The following is a 22458-nucleotide window of genomic DNA, read 5'->3' on the forward strand; positions in this document are numbered from 1 at the left end:
TTCATCTGTACAATAGGGATACATAACATCTCTTACCCAGTAGAGCTCAAACTTGCTCGATTTTAGGACAATATATAAAATCTATTTAAAAAATAACAAATGCTGGCGAGGGTGTGGAGAAAAGAGAACCCTCCTACACAGTTGGTAAAGGAATGTAAATTGGTATACCCACTGTAGAAAACAATATGGAGTTTCCTCAAAAAACTAAAAATTGAGTTTCAGTATGATCCAGCAATCTCACTACTGGGTATCTGGACAAAACTGTAATTCAAAAAGATACGTGCATCCCTATTTTCATAGCAGCAATATTCACAACAGCCAAGACACAGAAACAACCTAAATGTCCATTGACAGATGAATGGATAAAGAAGACATGGTGCGCGCGCGCACACACACACACACACACACACAGAGGAATACTACTCAGCCATAAAAAAGAATGGAATAATGCCATTTGCAGCAACATGGCTAGACCTAGAGATAATCATACTAAGCGAAGTAAGTCAGAAAGACTAACAACTATGATACCACTTCTATATGGAATCTAAAATATGATGCAAATGAACTGATCTATCAAACAGAAACAGACTCACAGATGTAGAGAGCAGACTTGTAGTTACCAAGGGGGAGGGGTGCTGGGGAAAGACAGGCTAGGAATTTTGGGTTAGCAGATGCGAACGATTATACGTAGAATGGATAAACAACAAAGTCCTACTCTATGGTACAGGGAATTATATTCAATATCCTGTGATAAACCATAAGGGAAAAGAATATAAAAATGAATACATATATGTATGTGTAATTGAATCACTTTGTTATACAGCAGAAATAACACAACATGATAAATCAACTATACCCAATAAATTAAAAAACCCTATTTGTTAAAAATTGGGTTACTACGTGAAAAGGAAAGAGGTGTAATGATACTAACTTTATTTTTTGTTTTTATTTTTAATTGAAGTATAGTTGATATATATATTCTTTATATATCTACTCTTCTTCAGGTTTTCATTATAAGTTATTACAAGATATTGAATATAGTTCTTTGTGCTATTCAGTAGGTCCTTGTTGGTTACCTATTTTATATATAGTAGTGTGTATCTGTCAGTAGCAAACTCCCAGTTTACCCCCTCCCACCTTTCCCTTTTGGTAACCATAAGTTTGTTTTCTAAGTGTGTGAGTCTATTTCTGTTTTGTAAATAAGTTCATTTGTATGATACTAACTTTAAGTTTTTATTTGTAGCTTTTCACTTGTTAACAGGTTGATTCAATTATGCCCATGGCTAGACACTTTTTAAAAATAAGGGCACACTTCAAAATGAAAAATATGCCTATGCTATAGACCCATGAAGCCTGGGGCTTGAGTAATTTTTGCAGCAAGAAGGCTTAGCAGTGAGATCCCACTTGCTGCCACCTGCCTGCTTGAGATACCCCAGTGGCACCCCGCTGCCATCAGAAACAGAGCAAGCACCTTCTTTTCCTGGATTTTACAGCATCTCATAATCTGGGTATCACCTACAGAGATAGCCTAAATTTCACACCACTTCCCGACACCTGTTCTCAGTACTTGGCGACTGGTCTGGCCTCCTCCTCGTATCCACCACCTGCCCCTTCCCCATATCGTGATCACAAACTTGCCTGTGCTTCTCCTTGGTCTGGAATGTGCCCCTTTTCCTTTTCCTTCCTTTCCTAATACATGTCTTTCAAGTGCTAGCTCAAATCCTCCCTCTCCCCCGAATTCTCTCCTGCTATGATCTCCAAATCCTAGTGACTTCATTGCTAGGAATTCTTACCACGACCACAGCTAATGCACACGCCTCGGGAGACATAGCTATCTGTTGGACTGACAGTCCGCCCGCCCACCCACCCATCTGCCTATCCATAGTTTACAACTAGATCATAAGCTATTTAAGTTCACAATTTTGCCTTCTGGATGCCCACACAGCACCTAGAGCATGAAAGATATTTAATACTTGCTTCCTGATTGAGCTCAAGTGATTAAAGAATATGTTTTAATTGAATAAAGAGGCTATGGACCATTGAGTGCTAAATAAACCAAGATGAAAGGGACATTTGGAAGGGAAAATGCCAGAGAGCTTTTATTTTTCTATCAGTGAAAGGAGAATCTTCTGAGAATAATTCTTTGGCTGTTGGATCGGCCTGAGGTCCTAAGACTGGCCAATTCAAATTAAGCCTGAAATAGATTTCTCTAAACAGCAACAGTTTGAAATAGGTCTTCAGACTGAGGCCAGAATGAGATGTTGGTCTCAGATCTTGAGTGAGGAATCAGTGTCTCCTAAAAGCCTGACATGGGATTTCTTGATTCCAAGCACCTCATCCCAAATGGCAGAGCCCCCTTCCAACTTAGGGACTTTATTACAGTATTGTCTGTTCATATAGTCCCTAAAATAATAATTAAAAAATAGATGGACGGTGCTTATTTATTCTGAACTCTATATCCCACAAAATTAGATTTGAAAGCCTAACATTTAACTACCTTGTTGCATTAGAAGGTTTCTTAGCTGGATAACAACAGGCTGAAAGTTTACTAAATTCACTAACAGTCTTTTGCTGGGTTTGTGAAACAGCTTGAATTAAATATCCAGGTGGGATCACTTAAAACAGAAATGCTCTATCTCAAGACAGGGAGCCTCCAGCTCACTGCCTCCTTGATCTCTTACACGTAAGGATCTTATGGTGTCCTGGCTCCCTTCTCCGCATAGGAGACGAGGGTCTCCCTAACATGACCATGGGAATCTGGTGGGAAAAATTCCATAGGAACTATGGGCTCAGCAAATAGGGAAGGGAAGGAGCTGTGAAACCTGGGAAGAGCCAGGGGGAGCTGACCCGGGGGCAGAATCCCACGCAAGGCTGGCCCAACTGACTGACTGCGGGGCCCAAAATAGCCTCCCCGCAAGGCCTGCATTTCTTCCACTCTCTGTACTTTGTTGGGCTGCTTGAAATTCCACCATTTAGAGCAATGTCTTGGCAGAGGCCGAACTGACAGCCTGGGACGGAAGAAAAGGCACTCACTGGGTGCGTGTTGGGAGGAGCAGCGTGGCAAGTACGATGGTTGTTTATGGGGCACGGGCTTTACAAAGCATTGCCTCATGTACCTGTTCACAGCAGCCCCGGGAGGCAGGCTGAATAGTGTTCCTGTTTCACAGATGAGGAAACTGAGGTTTGAGAGCTGTTAAGTAACAGTTAAGTGGCCAGGCTGGCTGAACTGAATGTGTGAACTTGAGCTCTTGCTTGTTGAAACTCCATGACTTCTTGCTCTGTGCCCTCCTTCTGCAGATTATGGGAAATGACAACTTGGGAGGAGACTCTAGCTTCATAATATTGTGAATCATATCTCAATTTGATCAAGGTTACATAGATTTTTGTGGGCTAGTCTGAGAACTTGATGGCTTGATTTGCAAGATTGTTTCTCTAGGAAATTTTGTGACTTGCTACCAAACCGGTAGAATGGAACCCCATTATATTACAATGCATTGTGGATTACTTGCAATTATAATTTAGCAATGCTCAGTGTTTCTTCTAATTATTTTCCAGTCACACAAAAAGGCCACCTTTTCTGAGCAAGGTTATAGTTTTAGTTTACAATGCCACCAAATTGCACCACACCCTGTACCTTTATTAGATAGTACATTTTGTGAGGACAGGGGCTTTTGTCTGTGTACTGAGGATTCCCTAGCCCCTAGGACAGTGCCTGGCACACACAGGCACACATTAATTACTTGTTGAATGCATAAGTGCTTTTAGATCACAAATTTTTAAAAAGCAAATGCATTTTATGCTTTGTGAAACACATTTAGAGTTATCATGCACAGCTGAGAACTGGTATATGTCTATGATTAACAAACCTTTAAAAACTGCAAGCAACCTTGTGCAACACAGTTTTACTCATTAGTTGAAAACTTTCCTCCCATATATTTAAGTGTTTTCTCCTAGGTAGCAAGACTGAACGCTCTGCAATTCAGTGGTTTAGAGAAACTCGGGTTCTGGCTTCAGCAAATCTTCCTCCTGCCATCATGGAACCCTGGCACTTTGGATAAACTACTTAATATCTTTAGGCCTGGGAAATTTAGACGCTACCTTTCAGCTCTAAAATGCTATGACATCTGTGCACAAGACCTTCTAGTTTCACCTTTTACATGCCTCAGGCCTGCTCTAATCACACGTTAGTAAAGACACAGGTAAAAAGCACAATGATAAAATAAAAACAAAGATGGTGAAACGGGAAAGTCTTGGATGACCCGAAAGGAAAACCACAAGTCTTTAAGTTTAGACAAGTTTGAAGCTGCTACAAGAAGCAGCCACAACCCATGAACTTTATGGTCAACCTCTGTGCAGACAAGTGGGCCAGTTACGACTTCTACTTGGTTTCAACACGTGATAATGGTAGGAACAAGATTCTGGCTGCTTCATTTACATCAGAACCAGCAGAATACATGCGATCTCAAGGGTGAATGTGTAGACAGGGTGCAGTCCAGCCCCCTTTGAACAGCATAGAATGACTGACTCAGGTAACACGAAAGAGCCTTTGCTCAATCACTAAATTCCAAGAAGAGGGATCAGTATTTATGGCACTTTCTATTTTCAAACGACGAGTGACTTAATGTTTTCTACATAAGCCTTCACTGCACGGTGTACAGTGCAGGATATAAATGTCAGCACTGTGACAGTGCATGTTGACACTGGTTGAGTGTTCAAAGTCTGCACATTGTCTTTATCCTGCCTTCCCCGCACTGACAACTTGCTACTGAATTGAACATACCTGGAAAGAAGTCAATTTGGCTTAGAATGCAGCTCACTTTCTCTTTGGGAACATTTCTCTTTCAAGGATCTATTGGGTCTTCCCATAGATAAAACAGAATCGGGTGTGCTCTGCTGGTTCAAATGTAAATACAGTAGTCAGAATCTTGTCCATCGATACTACTGATACTACTGATGACTTAGTATCAGTTTTGGAAAAAAACCTCCCTTCCCCCACAACTCCCCCCACCCCAATCAATGAGATTAATGTTACCTTGCTTGCTCTGTGACTAGCTGGACCTTACATGAGGCACAGATTTTCTTAGGGTATTATCAAGGCATAGGGATTCACCTGACTGGACATTAGACTCACCTGGGGAACACCTAAATCTCTAGTTGCCCAGGCCACACCTCAAGCCACTTAGATCAGAATCTCTCTGGGTGAGACCCAGCACCAGTAGTCACTACAGCTCACCAGGTGAGTCCAGTAAGCAGGGGTCTAATGAGTCTCTTCCCAGAGGAAGGTTAGGGTGGAGCTTGAAGGTTGGGGTAGGCCAGATCTCAGTCACTGGCGTTTTGGAATGGAAAGGCCTTCCATTACTGTACAGCTGTAAACTGTTCATTGAGTCTGGCAGTAAGTAATTTGTTCGAGGTGACAAATTAGCCAAAAGCAGAGCCAGAAGCAGGAGCCAGCATTAAATAAGCCAAGGTAGACAGGATACCAATATTCTTATTAAATTTCCATGAACTAGTCAGCTTCATAATCAGGAACAGTCATTTTTCCTCCAGAGTGCCTTGGTGAGAAAACTATTACCTTTCACTGGGTTCCTGTTCCTCTGACCTAGGCTGTTTGAATGAATGAAAAGCCATTTAGCCTTCATGGGTACTGTTCTGAAGACTGTGGCACTAAAGCACATTTTAAGTTTCTACTGGAGAAACATTATATACACTAGGATAGAAATTTGTGGCTGAAACCAAAACCTTTAAAAATAGGTCTATACAACTAACTGACATACACTCTTGGAACAGTTACTTCAATTTCAAGGGATCAAACTGTGCTCTCTAACCCTAAGTCACTCTTGAAGACTTAATTTGTCTTAGAAAAATGCACTTTTTCTTGGGAACTCAGGAAGAAGATGCTTTTATTATTGTAATTAAGCATAAGATAAGCACATCACATTTCCTAGGCTACTTTTAACCTAAGGCCACAGGTTTGGGGGACTCCAGCATACAGCTGACTTTGGAACCCTTTCAATGGTGCCTATGATCACAATACTTTTCAAATGCAGAATAGGGTAATAGAAATGGGGAGTAGCCAGCATTGTTATGGCTATGGTTTACTGTTGCTTTAGTTTGGGGTTGTGCAAATTTTCTATTCCTCCCCAGTAATCTCTGACTTGTGATGAAGCATATTCTGCTTTATGCAATAGATAAACTTCTCAAGAGCAGAGGGTAAATTATATCAAATCATAGTTGACATGCCCTGATAAACTGCTAAGACATTTTTGAGAGGCAAATCACAGATTTATTTTCTAATATGAATAATCTGGTCTTAAGAGTTAACATTGTCATGTGTGGAGTGAACTACAGTTTTTTTGTTTTTTCCCCTAGCCCCAGCCAGCGCTATTTATCGTTTTCTTTCTAGAACCGGAACTTTCCTCAACACACTTGACACTGCCCAGATGCTTGTTCTGGAAATCAAGGCCTTTCTGTGTTTTCTCTGACTCTGGCATGGTTTTGTGAAACCTCAGCCTTTTCCCTTGCAAGGGCAGTTTAGGATGGAAATGCAATTGTTCTCAGAATTCAGCACAGCCAGGCACACCCTAACAGAGATAGAGGGCTTTGGAACAAAACACGGGTGTGTGTGTGTGTGTGTGTGAGATGGGGAGGCAGAGAAAAGAGAACACTGCGTGTTTTCCTGTGGTGGTGGGAGTGGTGGGGAAAACAGCTGTTGATCGGAATCTAAATGAGCAGCAGAAAAACGTGTTACCCTCTGTGTTGGGCAAAGCCAGCACGTGCCATGCAGACTTGGGGCACCAGTTGGTGGCCGCGCACCGGGAGGGGGCTTCGGCGCCTGCGCGGCTCTTCCCTGGGAGCCCACTCTGCTGTCGGGGCTGACTTGGGGTGCGTGCGGGCGGCGGGCGGGGGTGACCCCTGCGGGGAGGGAACGGTTCTTACAGTCACTGCTCGGCGCGAAGGGCGCGCGGCGGCGGCCGAGGGAGCGGTCTTCGGCGGGCGCCTCGGGAGGCCTCTTACCGGCGGGCAGCGGGAAGGCGGACGCGGTGTGGAGCAGCACCAGGCAGACAGCCACAACATCCCATAACTTCATCTTAGAGTCCCGTCCGGCGGCGGCACCTGTGCGGGCGGGCGGGCAGGGGCGCAGAACCGGGGAGAGCACGTTAGGCCTGGATGCTGGGGCCCGCGCGGGTCCCCGGGGCTCCCCTCCAGACTTGGCACCGCCCTCCTTCCGGACCGCTGCGGCCGGGCGCTTCCCCGGGCACCCCCACCCTTCTTTCCTTCCCAGCGCCCTGCCTGTCCCTGCTCCGGGGTGCGCCTCTCTGGTTTCCAACAGACAACTGCCTTTTTCTTCCGCCATCGGATCCCAAGATTTCGGGGCAGGGCTGTTTCCCCCTAACAGTACCAATACGACGACAGCAGTACCGGCGCGCAACCCCATCTCCATTCTGGGGGGCGACCGGGCAACCCTCACCCTGTGCTCCCGCCCCATCCAGCAGCTCCCACAGACCCCCCTGGAGAACGAGCCCTGAACCCAAGCAAGAGACCAGCCCGCCCGGGGTCCTGATCCTGTCCTCAACTAGGCGGGGGCAGGCTCAGTGGCACCACGAACCCTGCCCAGGCTTTATTCCTGCCATTTCAACTAGTGTTTTGTCGTCGAAACAAGAAGCCAGTGGGGACTTAAAAGACTTTGAGGCTGTCCAGGAATATCTGTGTTAAGCTCCTGAACTTTCCAAAGTTTCAACTCGGTTTAAAATACTACTTCCACTTCTTAAGGTTACGAATATTAACATATGAAAAGGCCTAACCATGCATAACGTAAGCGTTCAACAAATGCTTTAGCGTTACAGTTAGGGAGGGATTGCCTCGGTCTCGAAAATGTTCGTGGGTGTACTCGAATACTCTCTTTATTTTTGCATTTTTGCAAGATTCTGGCCTTAAATCCTTTCCCCTCGCAGAGGGGTTTCGAGCTCCCCACGCCGGGTCACAGTCACTCCTGGACGATCGTAGCCTGTAGGGGACGCTACGCAGGAGCGCCGGCACCAGAAGGTCGAGACCGGGAAAGGGCGCACGGTGGGGGCTCAGCTCCTCTTAGAGGGCTCCGTTTGGCTTCTCAATCCTCACACCCCTAGAAAGGAGGGCGGGCGAGAAAAAGGGTATCCTCAACTCAGGGCCCAGCTCCACGCAATAAGGAGGCGAGGCGGAGGTGGGGGGGGGGGGGGAAGACCCGGGCACCTTGAGGTGCCTCCCCAATGCCAGCGTTCTAATTTCCAAGGGCATTCTAAAGCGGAAATTACGAGATTCATGCAGTTGATTATCCCCGTTCCTCCAAGTAAAAGGGAAAGCTCCTTGAACTTTTTCAGTGCAAGAGAGGAAGGCAGTTCCCAGGTAAAAGTAAAAAGCCTCGACCCCATTCCTCTCCATCAGTCGCTAGGAGCGCCCGCCTCCCTTCCAGCAACCGCCCCCACCCCCATCTCTACCCAGAACGCCCGCCGGGTTCCGGTGCAGGCCACCCCGGGAAGCGTTTAATTCGACCGCCACCTCCCACCGCTGCGGAGACGAATGCATTTTCCATCCCTTGGGCGTTTGTTCGCTACGCAGCTGTTGGGCTTGGGGAATCTGTAGGGACCACGAACTCCTAAACCCTGCGGCTCCCGGCGCTCCATGCCCTCCTGGCTGGCTCACAAACCCGGGGGAAAAGAAAGGCTGTGGGTTGAGTCGCGGGGGCCCCCAGGCAACACCTCACCCAGGCCGTGCAAAACGAGCCCTGCGAGGCGCTCGAGCAAACGACGCGGGAACGCTAGGCCTCCCGCCCCCTCGCCCGGGTGCCAGCTCGCGGGCGCGTGCGAACTGTCTGGCTGCTCAGAGGGGCAGGGAGGCGCGCGGTTAATGCGCCGACCCAAATCGCGGTGCCCGCCGACAGGAAGCGACAGAGGCACCAGGTTTCCCTTCCGCATTAAGAGGGTTTTTCCTTTTTTTTTTTTTTCTTTTTTCTGCTTGGCAGGCGGAGGGCTTTTTAAATTGGTCGTGGAGATCCTCAATTAGAAGTGTGACGAAGCTGGCAAAAGAGGACACAGAGGAAAACTCCCCGCCTCGTCCAAAGGAGGCTCCCGCCCCCGCCCTCCGCCGGGTGAAAAGAGCTCGCCCACCTCCCGCGAGCGAGAAGGGCGCCTTCTTCCCTCTGAGCACCGCCGGCGCTGGCTGCAGTCAGAGCGGCTTTGTAGTTCCCGGTATTTGCCCGGCGGAGGGAGTCTGGAGGCTGAGCGTTCACAGCGGTCTACGGGGAGGTTTTTCCCAGATCCCGGTGGGGTCTCTACATCCCCACCCCCAACACACCCAGTGGCTTCCCTGTCGGTCTCTTTATCGCTTTCTCAAAGCACATCTGTCCGATGTGCGTTTCTGCGGCAACCAGCAGCCTCTGCTACACGCGCCAGCTGCCCAACGCGCTGCCACAGGCGGTAATAAACAAGCTCTCCTTCTCCGCCAGGTGCCCCCGCATCCGTCCCGGTGCCCCACAGGCTGGTCCCCCTCTGCGTCCGGCAGAGCAAAAGGGGAGCGTCGCGGGCGCCGGCATCTGGTGATTCTCAGGCCTGGGGCGTAAAGGACGGACGCCCCAGAGAGCGGGACTTCGAGACTCGCCGCCGGGCGCTTCTGAGTTCCCAGCACCAGGGGGCACCAGAAACCGCCAGAGTTCCGAAGCGCCCACGCGGCCGGGCAGCTGCCTTGCTACTTTAGAACCGCTGCACGAACGCTCCCCACCACCCTCCAATCCTCTCCGAACCCAAATTACCCCCCGGAACTTTTGGATGTCCTCACCGGGCATCCCTGCTGTTCATCCTCTCCTACCACTCTTCATCCTTTCTCCCGGATTTTTCTCTCCCGCCCCATTTAAGCTGGTTTCTCGGCAACCTGAACTCCCCCTCCCTCCCCCGCGTCTCGGTGACAGCCTCACCGCGGGTGCGCGCTCCCGCCGCTAGTGCCCCCGCACTTTCCCGTGTCTGGCAGGCTGGGAGGTTTGCCCTCGAGATCCAGGTCTCAGGAGGAGAAAAAGGGAGGCGGGGGGTGGGTGGGTGGGGGAGCGCGCTGTAACTTGGAGGCTTTCTTTTGGAATACGGACAGAAGTTGCTGAAAGATGTATTGCTTTTGTCAGCTGTGCCTTGTGTCCTGAATGGACGGTGGACTTATTCAGTTGGGCCCAAGACCAAGGTAGGGAAAAGAATGAGCGACTCTTTCTGCATACAGTCTGGGAATGGGTCAAGGGCCCGAGGCCGTGTGTCAGATCCAGAGTGCACCCGAACCCCTTTCGAGAATAGGCTGGGGACGCTGCGGGCTCCTCGGACACCTGACACTTGTTGAAAAGGCGCTACTGTCCCTGAACCCTGCCAAAGCGAAGATATGGCGAAACTCAGTGCAAGACCGGGTCGCTGCGGGGCGGAAGCCCAGAAGCTCGCATTGGAGCTTTGCGGGTGGAGGTGCGTGAGTGAGGTTAGAAGCAGCATCTCTTCCTTGGGATACTTAAGTGAACATCGAAAATACTGTGCAAGAGTCGAGTGCGCTCTAACACATCCGCGGCAGCGCCCAGGAGACTTGTGTTCGCCCCCACCAAAGAGCAAAAATCTTGCGAGCACGGGGTTGGGCCGCTCCCCCGGAGCGCGCGCATCGGCTCTGCAGACCGGTTTGCCACCGCCGAAACCAGGGAGGCGCCAGAAGGCTGGGGAGGTCCGCGGAAAGTTATTTCCCGCCCCAAGAGGGGCTGGAAACCAAAAGGCGGCGAAATCAGCCCTGAGGTTGTGCAAGGAAGTGGTGGAGAGTGTTGATTGGGGATGTGGCACAGTGCAGGAGAAAAGCGGTCATTCAAATAATCACTTAGATGGCATAGGGGAGACCTTGAGGTTCGAGAGTCGGTTGGAGACGGAGACCCGGGTCCTGGGCTATGCCGGAAGCCCCTCTCTTAACCTCGACGCGGATGGTTAGTTCGAGTTGCGGGCTCATGCAAGTAACCGGGTTCAGAAAAGGGCGAGGAATGTAGATTTGCAAGACGGCTCCAGAGGAGGTGAGCGCTCTGTTTTTAGGTCCTCGGGACCTTTAGCAGCAGCCCCTCCCGGGGCCTACACTTTCCCTCAGAACAGACCAAAACAAGTTACACCCCAGTAATGATATCTATGCAGCAGCGCCTTCACAGAGGACCCAACTTTGGCAGTGGTGGGTTCAAAGACGACCCCAGCCCGGCACCTTCCCGGGACTTGACGGAAGAGCGCCCCTCCGAGTCGGGGAGGGAAACTCCCTGTCGAATATTCCGGGGTCCAGAGGCATCAGGGACCCCAGAGATCTTTGCCCACGTGGAAAGGCAAACTGCCCCTCCGCAAGGCCAGCCTGTCTCCAGTTCAACTTCTCTTTCTCCTCTGTCCTTCCAGCGTCTCGGTTCTCTCTTAGTCTCTTCTCTTCCTAGTCTCACTGCCCGTTCTGAGGTCCAGCCGCGCCCCCCTCTGTCTCCAGCGCCCCGCCGCGCCCGCCTCCCCTCAGGCCCTCTCCTCCACTCACCTCGGATCCGGTCTCCGCAGACCCCCAGCTGGACATTAACTCCAGGAGCCCCGAGTCCCAGCCAGGAGACCCATCCGGGCCGAGGGCAGGAGCGCGGAGCCCCGCCCAGCAGGTTAGGGGCACGAGTTCGCAATCCTGGGGCCGTTCCCGGCAGGGAGGGCACGCAGGAGGCGGCGGCCAAGGCTCCAGCCGCTGCCGCCACCGCCGTGAGAAGGGCGAGGGATGCCGACAGCTCCCCCGCCGGCTCCCCGCACCCCCAGAAGGCGAGGTCCGAGCAGCCGCCGCTGCCTTGGTTGAGGGGTGACAGGGCTGAGCGCGCCGCGCTCTCAGCCGGGGCCGCGCGGGCGCGGGGCGCGGCGGGCTGTTCAGCGGCGGCGGCCGCGCTCTGCGCCTTCTTGGGGCGCCGCGCCGGGGAGCACGAGACGGGCCGGGCTGATGCTGCCGCCGGAGCTGAGCCTGGAAATCCGAACGAGACACCACGTCAACCGGCGCCGAGAGTCCCGCGAAGACATGAGGGCGCCAGGAGCGCAGGCTGGTCCTGGAGAGCCCGGGCCGGGGGCCGGGGTGGGGGAGGGGAGGCGCGGGGCCCCGGGAGGGGAGGGGTCGAGCGGCGGCGGCGACGGGGAGGGAAAGGAGAACAGCGAGGAGGCGCCCGAGCTCCCGAACCGGGGGGCTCCGGGTGCGAGTGGGTGACGCGAGGCGCCCCTCCCCGGGGTGCAGGGAGAGAGCGCTCAGCGCGTGGAGACGCGGCCGGGCTCGCGCTTCCTCCTCGCCGGGAAGATCCGGAGGAATGTGCGGAGCTCTGCGCGGACCAACCGAAGGGGGCAATCCGAACTTGACCGCGGCGCCCGCGCCCGGCTTCGCCCTCGCGCCTAGCTGTCTGAGCCGGGGCTCTGTCGAGTGGAGGGCTGCAATGGGCTCTCCTCGCGCCTGTCGAAGGCTTTCCTTCCACCTCGATGTCTAGCTCTCTGGCTTTTCTGCAGGGCAGAAGGCAGTAGCGAGGAGGGCTGCTGCTGGCCGGAGTTCTCCAGCACTACGAAGGAGAGATGTGCAGCGGCCCAGGGAGGGAAGCCGAGTGTTTGCCAGGGGACGCTGAGACTGGGGCAGAATTTATAGGGCTCTCACCCCGTGACGTGCCCTCCAGTGGCTTTTCTGATTCGCTTTCTGACCTAAACACACATTAGTTTAGTCCCCATGCTAGGGCCAACACGGTCTCCACATATCTGCTGGCTGAAGTCAGAGGCTTTGCATATCATGTATTACACGGCAGGCAATGAAGAAGGCTTCTGAGGCTGGCCGCTCCTCGGTCCTAGGCTCCATTTTCATGCTGTTGTAATATAATACCAGACGTGGGGTAGACACATACATTCAGAATCCCAATTCCAGAGACCTAAAGATCACTTGATTGGGAACAGGTCGGGGAAGGTTGGACTAAACCTTTTATTTTTGAAAATGCAGATGGGAAACCTAAGCAAGCACTGCTTTGGGTGCTGAATTTGCAGTGAGCAGGGCCCCAGCGCCCATTCCTGATCTCTGTGAGACCTTTTAGGCATTCCTTTTGTTGGTTTGCTCACCACCAGACGCGCCAGAGCCTTCTTTTGTAGAGGACGTGAGGAGGGCAAGCCCTTACACACCCTGCACATAACTCTCCCCATAAATCCGTTGCATTCACCCAGGGCATGAAATTAGCTCTACCTTTAAAATAATGTACTGAGTAAGGTATGTCTTTGCTAAGCAGAAACCTGTTTTCCGGAAGCCATTGGACCTGAATTCAGTGGGACCTCTTTTATTTTATTAGCTGGGGCCAGGGAGAGCATAAACAGGCTCAGTTTACATCCATGTACCTCTTATTTTATGACTCATCCGGCTGTTGAGGAGTATGTGTTAGTGGAGTAACTGATACAGACAATAGACAGGGAAGTGAGTGTGGCAATGTGGGGGGAAGAGCCCATAGTACTAAACTTCTTGAAAGACAAATATCAGCTACTTTGGAGGTTTGTCAGTGACGTTAGCGTGGGAGGAAAATTGTCCTTCTTAATGTTACCATTATTTAAGGTTAAGCGGAGTGAAAATCGAGTCATCCAGACATACCTTAGTTGAAATTAGGACGCCTACTGGAGTTCTGCAGAATGTGACATATCCTTCTTTGATAGATTACAGTAGAAATGTAGATGGGTTTGAAAATGGGCTAAGCTTAATATACTTATCCTAGTTTAACACTGTTTTTGGAATTTGAAGGCGACCCTCGCCAGTGTTCTTAACCGTGAGTGATTTCTTCATTTTCTGAAGGCTTTTCAACTGGGGATGGTCCTGCCTTCCAAACACTTGCAATGATTTAGTGCTTGCTGTTGTGCCAGGCAAAGTGCTAGACCCTGAGAATTGTGCTGACTGGGATTTTGGGGGGGTTGCAGAGCACAGATACCTCTAGTTTACCCGAAGTAATGGGAGTTGACTGTGGAAGGAAGGCTGACCGGAATCTCCACTGCTCAGCCACGTGTCTCCGAAAAGCCTTCCGGAAAGGCCACCCAGCCAGGCCTCACGAAAACTGGATTGGAGCTCAGGAACTGGAAGGTCATTCAGTATCCGGCTCTGTGACTGGGTTATCTTGCTACCCCCCTGAGCCACAGGCATCTGCCGTCCCTTCTAACAGGCTTAGCCGCCAACGTGGTTCAGCTCCTCTCTCTCTGTTTTTCTCCGACTGTCTCTTGGCTTCTGCTCCTGCTACCAACTGCTCAGCTCTCTGTTGATCTCACATTTAAACTCCAGTGAGAGGATCTTATTGGCCCCACTGGGCACTAGCTAGGTGCTCGAAATGGACGGAGAGCTTTTGAGTCAGGACATACAGGTTACTGGACACCCTGGAGCACAACAGACCTTGGTCAGGTTCCTATTCCCGGACTAATCACCCATGTCTACGTTGTTGGGTCTCATGGTTCCAAGACTGGCCATCTTCACTTAAGACGCTTCCTAGAGTTCCTCTTTGCCTTCGCTCCGCAGGATTTGGGCACCCAGAAGGAGCTGTGTTAATAGCAGGCACTTGGGAGTTTAACAAACCTCTGTCTACTACAAGACTCAAGGATAGATAAGATATGACTCCTCTCTCTCTGGAAGCTTACCATCTCTAAGGAGAGGGAGGCATGTACACAAGTAATCATAGTATAAAATGATAAATGCCGTGATAGAGGTGTATGTGAGGTGCTCAGATGTGATTTTTACCTGGCAAGTGGAACCCTGGGGAGGTTGCAAACACATACCCGTGCCTTGGCCTTGTTCCCGGGCAATTAAATGTGAATTTCTTGGGTGGTGGAGCCCAGGAATTGGTATTTTAAGTTGTTCTAAGTGCAGCCAGGGTTGAGGTATCAGTTAGTTTTCTTTCCCCTAATGATCATAATAATCATTAATATGATGATTCTTTTTGAGAGCCAAACTAAAAGGCTTACCTATTTTGATAGGTTCTAGGACTCAGACTTTTCCAAAACATTAAATCCTTTTGAAATAGTACTAATTATCTTAAATAGTAATATAAAAGAAAGTGTAAAATTAACTTAGAGTTAAAACAAATACTTATAGTTTTGAAAGAACATTTTTTAGATGATTACAACATTCTGACGACTACAGAAGAAGTGAAAAATTCTAAAATTTTTCAAGATCCCCCACTATAAAGCCCAATATCTAAAAGTACTGCAATTGATATTGACAAAAATCTTAGACCTTCACAGACAATGAGAAACAAAGCTGCTTCCAGAGTGACTGCCAGGAATCAAGCATTGGGCACAAGGGGATGGTCTGATGTCACCATCTCAAACTCCCCAGATATTGGAAGTAGGGACCCCCAATAGCTCTGTGTCCGCATCTTCTCCTTTCTCCAGGAGACAAAGATATGTTTGATTTGATGTTCCTCAACATCATCCAGAAGAGAACAATTTGCTGTCCAGAAGAATACCACTTTTGTGCTGAATAGATGGATGGTCCCCTGATAAAGTAATAACAACACACTGCTAAGAAATCTCACAGTGTCCTTAGATCTCAGCCTCTCATCTGGAAAACCCTGCCAGAAACTCAGAAGGGGAGAAGCAAGTATGGTTCAAGCATCTCATCTCTTTGAGAAAAAGAGAGTTCATCACCTTGCTGATTTCCCATTTCACCATTATCATTATCTTCATCAGAACTCATTGTGGGTCTTTAACTGAAAGATGTCAAAATCATGGGTGCTCCCCATGCCCCAAGTCCAGGGGAGGAGAAAAAGTGAAAGTGAAAGTGGCTCTGTTGTGTCCAACTCTTTGTGACCCCATGGGCTATACAGTCCTTGGAATTTCCAGGCCAGAATACTGGAGTGGGTAGCCTTTCCCTTCTCCAGGGGATCTGCCCAACCCAGAGATTGAACCGAGGTCTCCCGCATTGCAGGCAGATCCTTGGGAGGAAGAGAAAACACAAACAAAATATGATAAAGAATACAGGATATCCTGAGTCTGTGGGCCTTGAGAAAACCATATTTGGAACTCAAACTGGGGCTTGATAGGGGTCGTAGGCGGAGAGGAGGGGAGCCAAGGGGGGACATTCCAGGCTAGGTGGAGGGGTCCCTGCAGACTCAGTGCTGCAACCTGGAGGGGCAGTGCGGTGGCAGAGCAGCCTTTGGCCCTTCACAGAGAGGCCCGGTGAGCTCCCAGGGGAGCCTTGCAGCTGCTTTGCCTGTGAGGGCCAGGACCTGGGTCCCTGGACTTCCTCATAACATGGGTCATGACGGCTGAGACCGAATCCATCACTGGGGCAGGGCAATTTCCTTTTCAAAGTCACCACTTTATTGGGCAGGGATTGCTTTCATGCTCGCTCACTCTTTAACAGTCATTTTCACCAATGATGATTACTCATAAAAGAAAGATAAATGTTCTATCCTTCAAACCGCTTAAAGAGAAAAGAGGAAAAAAAAAGAACAGGGAAAAATGGACTGTATTGGCTTCTTTGTAAGGACTATAAATTGTAAAGTAGATAACTCCTTTGGAGTAAATTGTTTCTCTTAAGAAATTGATTCTGACATTGACATGGTAGATTTATCAGTTGATTTCCAGCAGTTTCTTTTATGGGGATCAAATTGCCTAATTACCCAGAATTTTGTTTTGGTTCTTAGGATTACTTTATGGGAGTCTTCTTTCCTGGTAATAAAACCTTAATCAGGTAAGAGGGTTCCAGCAGACTCTTATTCTGCAAAGGGTCTAGTGGCTTCAAGTTAGGTTTGGCAAACTTTTTCTGTAAAAGGGCAGGCTCTTTTGGGTAGATATAGGAAATATTTTAGGCTTTGAAGGCCATACAGTTTCTCTTGCAGCCACTCAACTCTATCCTTGTATGGCAAAAGCAGCTATAGAAGATATATAAATGAACCAGGCACAGCTGTGTTCCCATATAGCTTTATTTATGGACATTGAGATTTGAATTTTATATAATTTTCACGTCATGAAATACTACTCTTTATTTTTTCTCTTCAACTCTTTAAAACATGAAAACTATCCTTCGTCCTCAGATTGCACAAAAGGAGGTGGTAGGTAGGATTTGGCCTGAGGGCTGTACTTTGCTGATTCCAGTTAGGTAAAGGTTGTAACTCTGAGGAACTGTATCACCTATTGACTTAAGGAATTCCAGAGCTGGAAAGCACCTGAAGCTTAGAGTCTAATCTCAATTGACCAGGAGAGAAAACTGAGGCAGAGAGGGTTAAGTGACTTATCCAAGGTCATTCTGTGAGTGAGTGACACACTCTTACTATTGAGAAGACGTGGGATCAAATGACTTCACTGGGGGCTATGAGTGCACCGACATTTGCACGCGTGCTTTAAGGACAGCAATGGGGAGTACACGGGCGATTTATTGTATCTTATTCTTTCAAACTGGGACTTAGTATTTTTTGTTGAGCCAAGAAATGAGTCCAAACACAGAGAAATTAGTTCGACTTTTTATTGGTGGTAGAGGTTGGTGTCTGGCCAAATGGGGAACAAAACTTTGAAAAGAAGTCAGTTACCACCTTTCAGAGTAGCAGCGGGCTTACAGGTGGCTCAGAGGTAAGGAATCCACCTGTCGATGTAGGAACCACAGGGACATGGGTTTGATCTCTGGGTAGGGAAGATTTCCTGGAGGAGGGCATAGCAACCCACTCCCGTGTTCTTGCCTGGAGAATCCCATGGACAGAGGAGCCTGGTGGGCTACAGTCCATGGGGTTGCCAAGAGTCAGACACAACTGAAGCTGCTTAGCAAACATGCAGAGTAGCAGAGGGCTTTGCAGGTGGCTCGGTGGTGAAGAATCCGCTTGCCAATGAAGGAGACTCCGGTTTGATATCTGGGCCAGGAAGATCCCCTGGAGAAGGGAATGGCTACCCACTCCAGTATTCTTGCCTGGAGAATTTCATGGACAGAAGAGCCTGGAAGGCTACAGTCCATGGGGTCACAAAGAGTCAGACATGACTGACTAAACACACATGCGTAGAGAGTGGCAGAACTTCCAGGCAGAGCACAACACTAAGTACTCCTTCGTGCGCTGCTAAGTCACTTCAGTCATGTCTGACTCTGTGTGACCCCATAGATGGCAGCCCACCAGGCTCCCCCGTCCCTGGGATTCTCCAGGCAAGAACACTGGAGTGGGTTGCTATTTCCTTTTCCAATGCATGAAAGTGAAAAGTGAAAGTGAAGTCGCTCAGTCGTGTCCAACTGTTCTCGACCCCATGGATTGCAGCCTACCAGGCTCCTCTGTCCATGGGATTTTCCAGGCAAGCCGCCCTCCTAAGGAGTCCATTATATTTGGCTTTTAGACAGCGGCTACACAGCATTTCATCACAAAGGCACAAAGATGTGTTGAGAGAGATTTGAGTGGGGAATCAAGACCCCTGCATCCTAATCCTTTTTCGACCACATCATGCTTGCTGCAGAGCTTCTGGAGTCTTCCTAAAGATGTAAAACATAGGAGATAGCTAGAGATACTGCCGAAGACGATGGTTGATGCTGGGGCAAGGACTCAGCATTTGGACCTTTAAGCCAAAACATGCCAGGGGACCGCTTTGCCACGTATTAATTGCATCACACAGACTTCAACCCGGCTTCTTCTCCTTTGGCCTAGGATAGACCAACCATTTGACCATTTCCAATTTTGGCAACAAAACAAGAAGGCAGCCTTTTCTGCCATCATATCCCCTCCCCCATTGCCTTCTCCACTTTTCCTCACTGTGGGAAAACAACTAATGAATCCTCATCAGTATTTATGGACTTAGGGATTTCCCTGGTGGTCCAGTGGCTAAGACCACAAGCTTGCAATGTAGGGGGCCCCAGGTGCGATCCCTGGTCAGGGAAGTAGATCCCTCATGCCACAACTAAGACTTGGCACAGCCAAATAAATAATTTAGAAAATATTTACAGATTTAATAGAAGCTAGCAGGAAACATATGTGTGAATTTTGTGGCTTCTTCTGAGCAATTATCCAAGACTCCCTCGTTGAATCAGCAGCAGGGCCAAGACTGTGGGAGGAGCTAAGGCTTCTCCTTTTGCATCATAGGCACCTCACTGGCCTCACCTCCTCCCAGTTAGCAGAAACTTCAAATTGAGAGCCCCAAATCCTGAGACCTGGTTAGGAGGAAGTCAAGCAAAGGATCAGGCAGGTCAAATTGGAGCTCTGTCCTTGAGAAGCTGCAGGAGCTTAGGAAGCTTCTAGCCTCGCCAGCCTCACCTATTCTTCTCTTCTTGCTTGTTCTCTCCTTCACAGGGATAGTGTGTGAAGTATCTGTGTGAGTAGGTGAGATAATAAACCAGATTTTCTGAGTTCATAAAGGACTTCCTGGGAATAATTTATGTTGCACGTAATACCTTCTGGCTGCTGAGGTGCTATTTGATAAATGACTGCCCTCCTGCAGTGCTCTAAGTGGAACCCTAGTGACCCAAAAAGAGTTAATACCTCCACCAAGAAATTTACTGACTCCTGGGGCATAATTTACCCTCCAGCAGGATCTGGCCAACCATATGTGAAGTCCTGGGTGTTCTGTGAGAGAAAGTCAGCTTGAGAAATGTAAAGAATTAATACTGCAAAAAGCACATTTGCAGATCGTTCTTTGAGGAATTCATCATGTAACTTTTTGCAGAACAACCCCCAAGGTAGGTCATTGTTATTCTCTTCAGAGTCATTCTCCAGCCAGTGCAAGATCAGTGCATAATATACCCAACATAAGTTTAAGGGAAGAGCATATTTGTAGAATGACTTCATTATTCAAAAAATAATGGATGAATGGTTGGAAAGGGCAGGTCTGAGTGAAAAACAAAAGGTAAAAGTAAGGTAAGTGGGATAAAGCATGAGCTTTACAATGTTGATAGCAGGAATATGACCTAAATGTGCTGTGCTTAGTCACTTAGTCAAGCGACTTTTTGTGACCCCATGGACTGTAGCCCACCAGACTCCTCTGTTCATGGGGATTCTCCAGACAAGAATACTGGAATGGGTGGCCATGCCTTGCTCCAGGGGATCTTCCCAACCCAGGGATCGAACTGGGGTCTCCCTCATTGTTGGCAGATTCTTAACCATCTAAGCCACCAGGGAAGCCTGACCTAAATGCAATGGATCACTTTTTCGTACAAACACAGGAACACTGACATGTTAAAATGTGACATCTGTTTCAAAATGGTCACCTGAGGAGACCACATGTACTGATATGCAGCTATTGCTCAAAGCACTTTCAGGATGCGTGGATGTATTTGTTCATCTAATATAAATCGTTCAGGCATTTCGCTTCCTAAGGCCTTGTGTTGGCAGTTGTCAAGGGACATAAAAAGGCATGAGCTAGCATTCCTCTATTCAGTGGTGGCAATTAACTGGATTTTGAAGGTGGATTTAATTGGGGGCAAAGACCAAGTCATCTGAAATAAATTCTAGTGATAGAGAGACAGATTTAGAGACTGCTCCTCTGGTATAAACTGGTGGTTAATTGCAGTGATGGGCTCAGTTCTTCACCCTTCTCTGTAGCCTTGCTCTTTGTCATGTCACTATAAACGTGAGTCCATTTCCCCATCCCTTGAATCTGAACCAGCATTGTGACTTGTTTTGGCCACTGAAATGCAATGATAGTGAGGGTTGCCACTTTTTTGAGCATGGGACCCAAAAGGCCAATATGTTTGCACTGATTCTCTCAAACCTCTGTCATGAGAACACACTTGGGCAAGCCTAATGAAGGATGGGAGACGATTGACAGCCAAGGTCAGCTGATAGCCAGCTGACTCCTACCCTCCCTGTCCCCACCCATGTAAATGAGCCTAGTAAATATCACCAGAGCTGCCTTTCTGACCACTCCTGAGATGAGCAATAAATACTTCCTGTTGTATGTTACTGAGGTTTTGTGGTTGTTACACACCATTGTTCTGGCAATAGACAACTGATAGAGCTTGCAAACTGATTCCAAAAGAGGACCTCACAATGTTGAACAGGAACAACAATGTTCCTGGGTTAAACGGTGTCGCCGTTTAACAGGTGACTGTAGAAGGCTGAAATACACGTTTCAGGATACGTGACCCAGTGTTTATTGAGCATCCTTCCTCTGTCCTACTGTACTTTGTACCCATTATATACAATTGCCTGCATGCATTTGACCAATTATTCTGCAAGGGTAGCAACCATATTTTTAATTTTTGCATCCTTTGTATCTAGCATAAAAATTAAAATTGTTCAGTCTCTAAGTTGTGTCCGACTCTTTGTGACTGTGGTAGCTTACCTGGTAGCTCAGCTGGTAAAGACTCTGCCTGTAATGCAGGAGACCTTGGTTCCATTCCTGGGTTGAGAAGATCTGCCAGAGAAGGAATAGGCTACCCACTCCAGTATTCTTGGGCCTTCCTGGTGTCTCAACTGGTAAAGAATCCACCTACTTGGGTTTGATCCCTGGGTTGGGAAGATCCCCTGGAGAAGGGAAAGGCTACCCATACCCGTAGTCTGGCCTGGAGAATTACATGGACTATATAGTCCATGGGGTTGCAAAGAGTCAGACACAACCGAGTGACTTTCACTTTGTGATCCTGGGCTGCAGCATGCCAGGCTCCTCTGTCCTCCACTATCTCCCAGAGTTTGCTCAAATTTGCGGCCATTGAGTTGGTGATGCTATCTCACCATCTCATCCTTTGCCGCACATAAATGGTATTTGTTAAATGATGGGAAGAATTTCATTAGAAGTCAATACTTGTATTGTGTGCTCTTAGTAACTTTGATCTATTTGAGACCTGTGTGGTGTGTAGTATGTAATTTTAAAAATGTAATTAAATTGTGTAACTACGTGGCTGGATTATACCTGCACATGTTATACCTCTCAAGAGGCACAAATGCGTTTTCATTGATGAGTGACTCTTTCTCCCCTGCCACCTTTAAGCCATCCATTCCTAGGGAACACAATTATTGGATTTTTATCAGTTCTTCCCGGTGTCTCAGTGGTAAAGAATCCACCTCCAATGCAGGAGCCACAGGAGATGCAGGTTTGATCCTTGGGTCAGGAAGATCCCCTGAAGGAGGAAATGGCTACCCACTCCAGTATTCTTGCCTGGAGAATCCCTTGGACAGAGGAGCCTGGCAGGCTACAGTCCATGGGGTCACAAAGGGTCAGACATGACTGAAACGACTTAACTTTTATCAATTCTTCCAGAGAATTTGCAGTCATTACAAAAAAGCTTTTGTCTAGGAAAGAAAGAACATGTTCAATTATTATCTTTGAAAAGTCTGCATATTTTACAGCCCCTTTACTTTTGGATGGTTGGTCCTATTGGATGTAACCTTTAGGTCCTTTGTTAGAATTTTGAAAGAGTTATTATCCCTCAGTTTGTTCCTTTATGATTCAGCACTTTCTCTCAGCTTAAGGTTTGAATATTGCTGGAGTGAACACAGCTGTTTGTGTTTACTTCTTTGCTAGTACACTTCTATCACATGAG

At 48.5% G+C, this 22458-nt stretch overlaps 1 protein-coding gene across 1 annotated transcript in view; it reads right to left on the reverse strand.

Moving 5' to 3' along the window:
* GDNF (glial cell derived neurotrophic factor) overlaps positions 1–12006 on the reverse strand; it is a 28690-nt gene extending 16684 nt beyond the window's left edge. Inside the window, exons 1-2 of the mRNA XM_070476596.1 lie at positions 11536–12006; positions 6937–7113 (exon numbers count right to left, since the gene is read on the reverse strand). Coding sequence (XP_070332697.1) covers positions 6937–7087 — 151 coding nt within the window. The 5' untranslated portion in view covers positions 7088–7113; positions 11536–12006. The remainder of the gene's footprint in view (positions 1–6936; positions 7114–11535) is intronic.
* Between the last annotated feature and the right edge of the window lie 10452 nt (positions 12007–22458).

The sequence above is a fragment of the Odocoileus virginianus genome, chromosome 14 (assembly GCF_023699985.2).
Source record: "Odocoileus virginianus isolate 20LAN1187 ecotype Illinois chromosome 14, Ovbor_1.2, whole genome shotgun sequence".
Classification (NCBI taxonomy): Eukaryota; Metazoa; Chordata; class Mammalia; order Artiodactyla; family Cervidae; genus Odocoileus; species Odocoileus virginianus.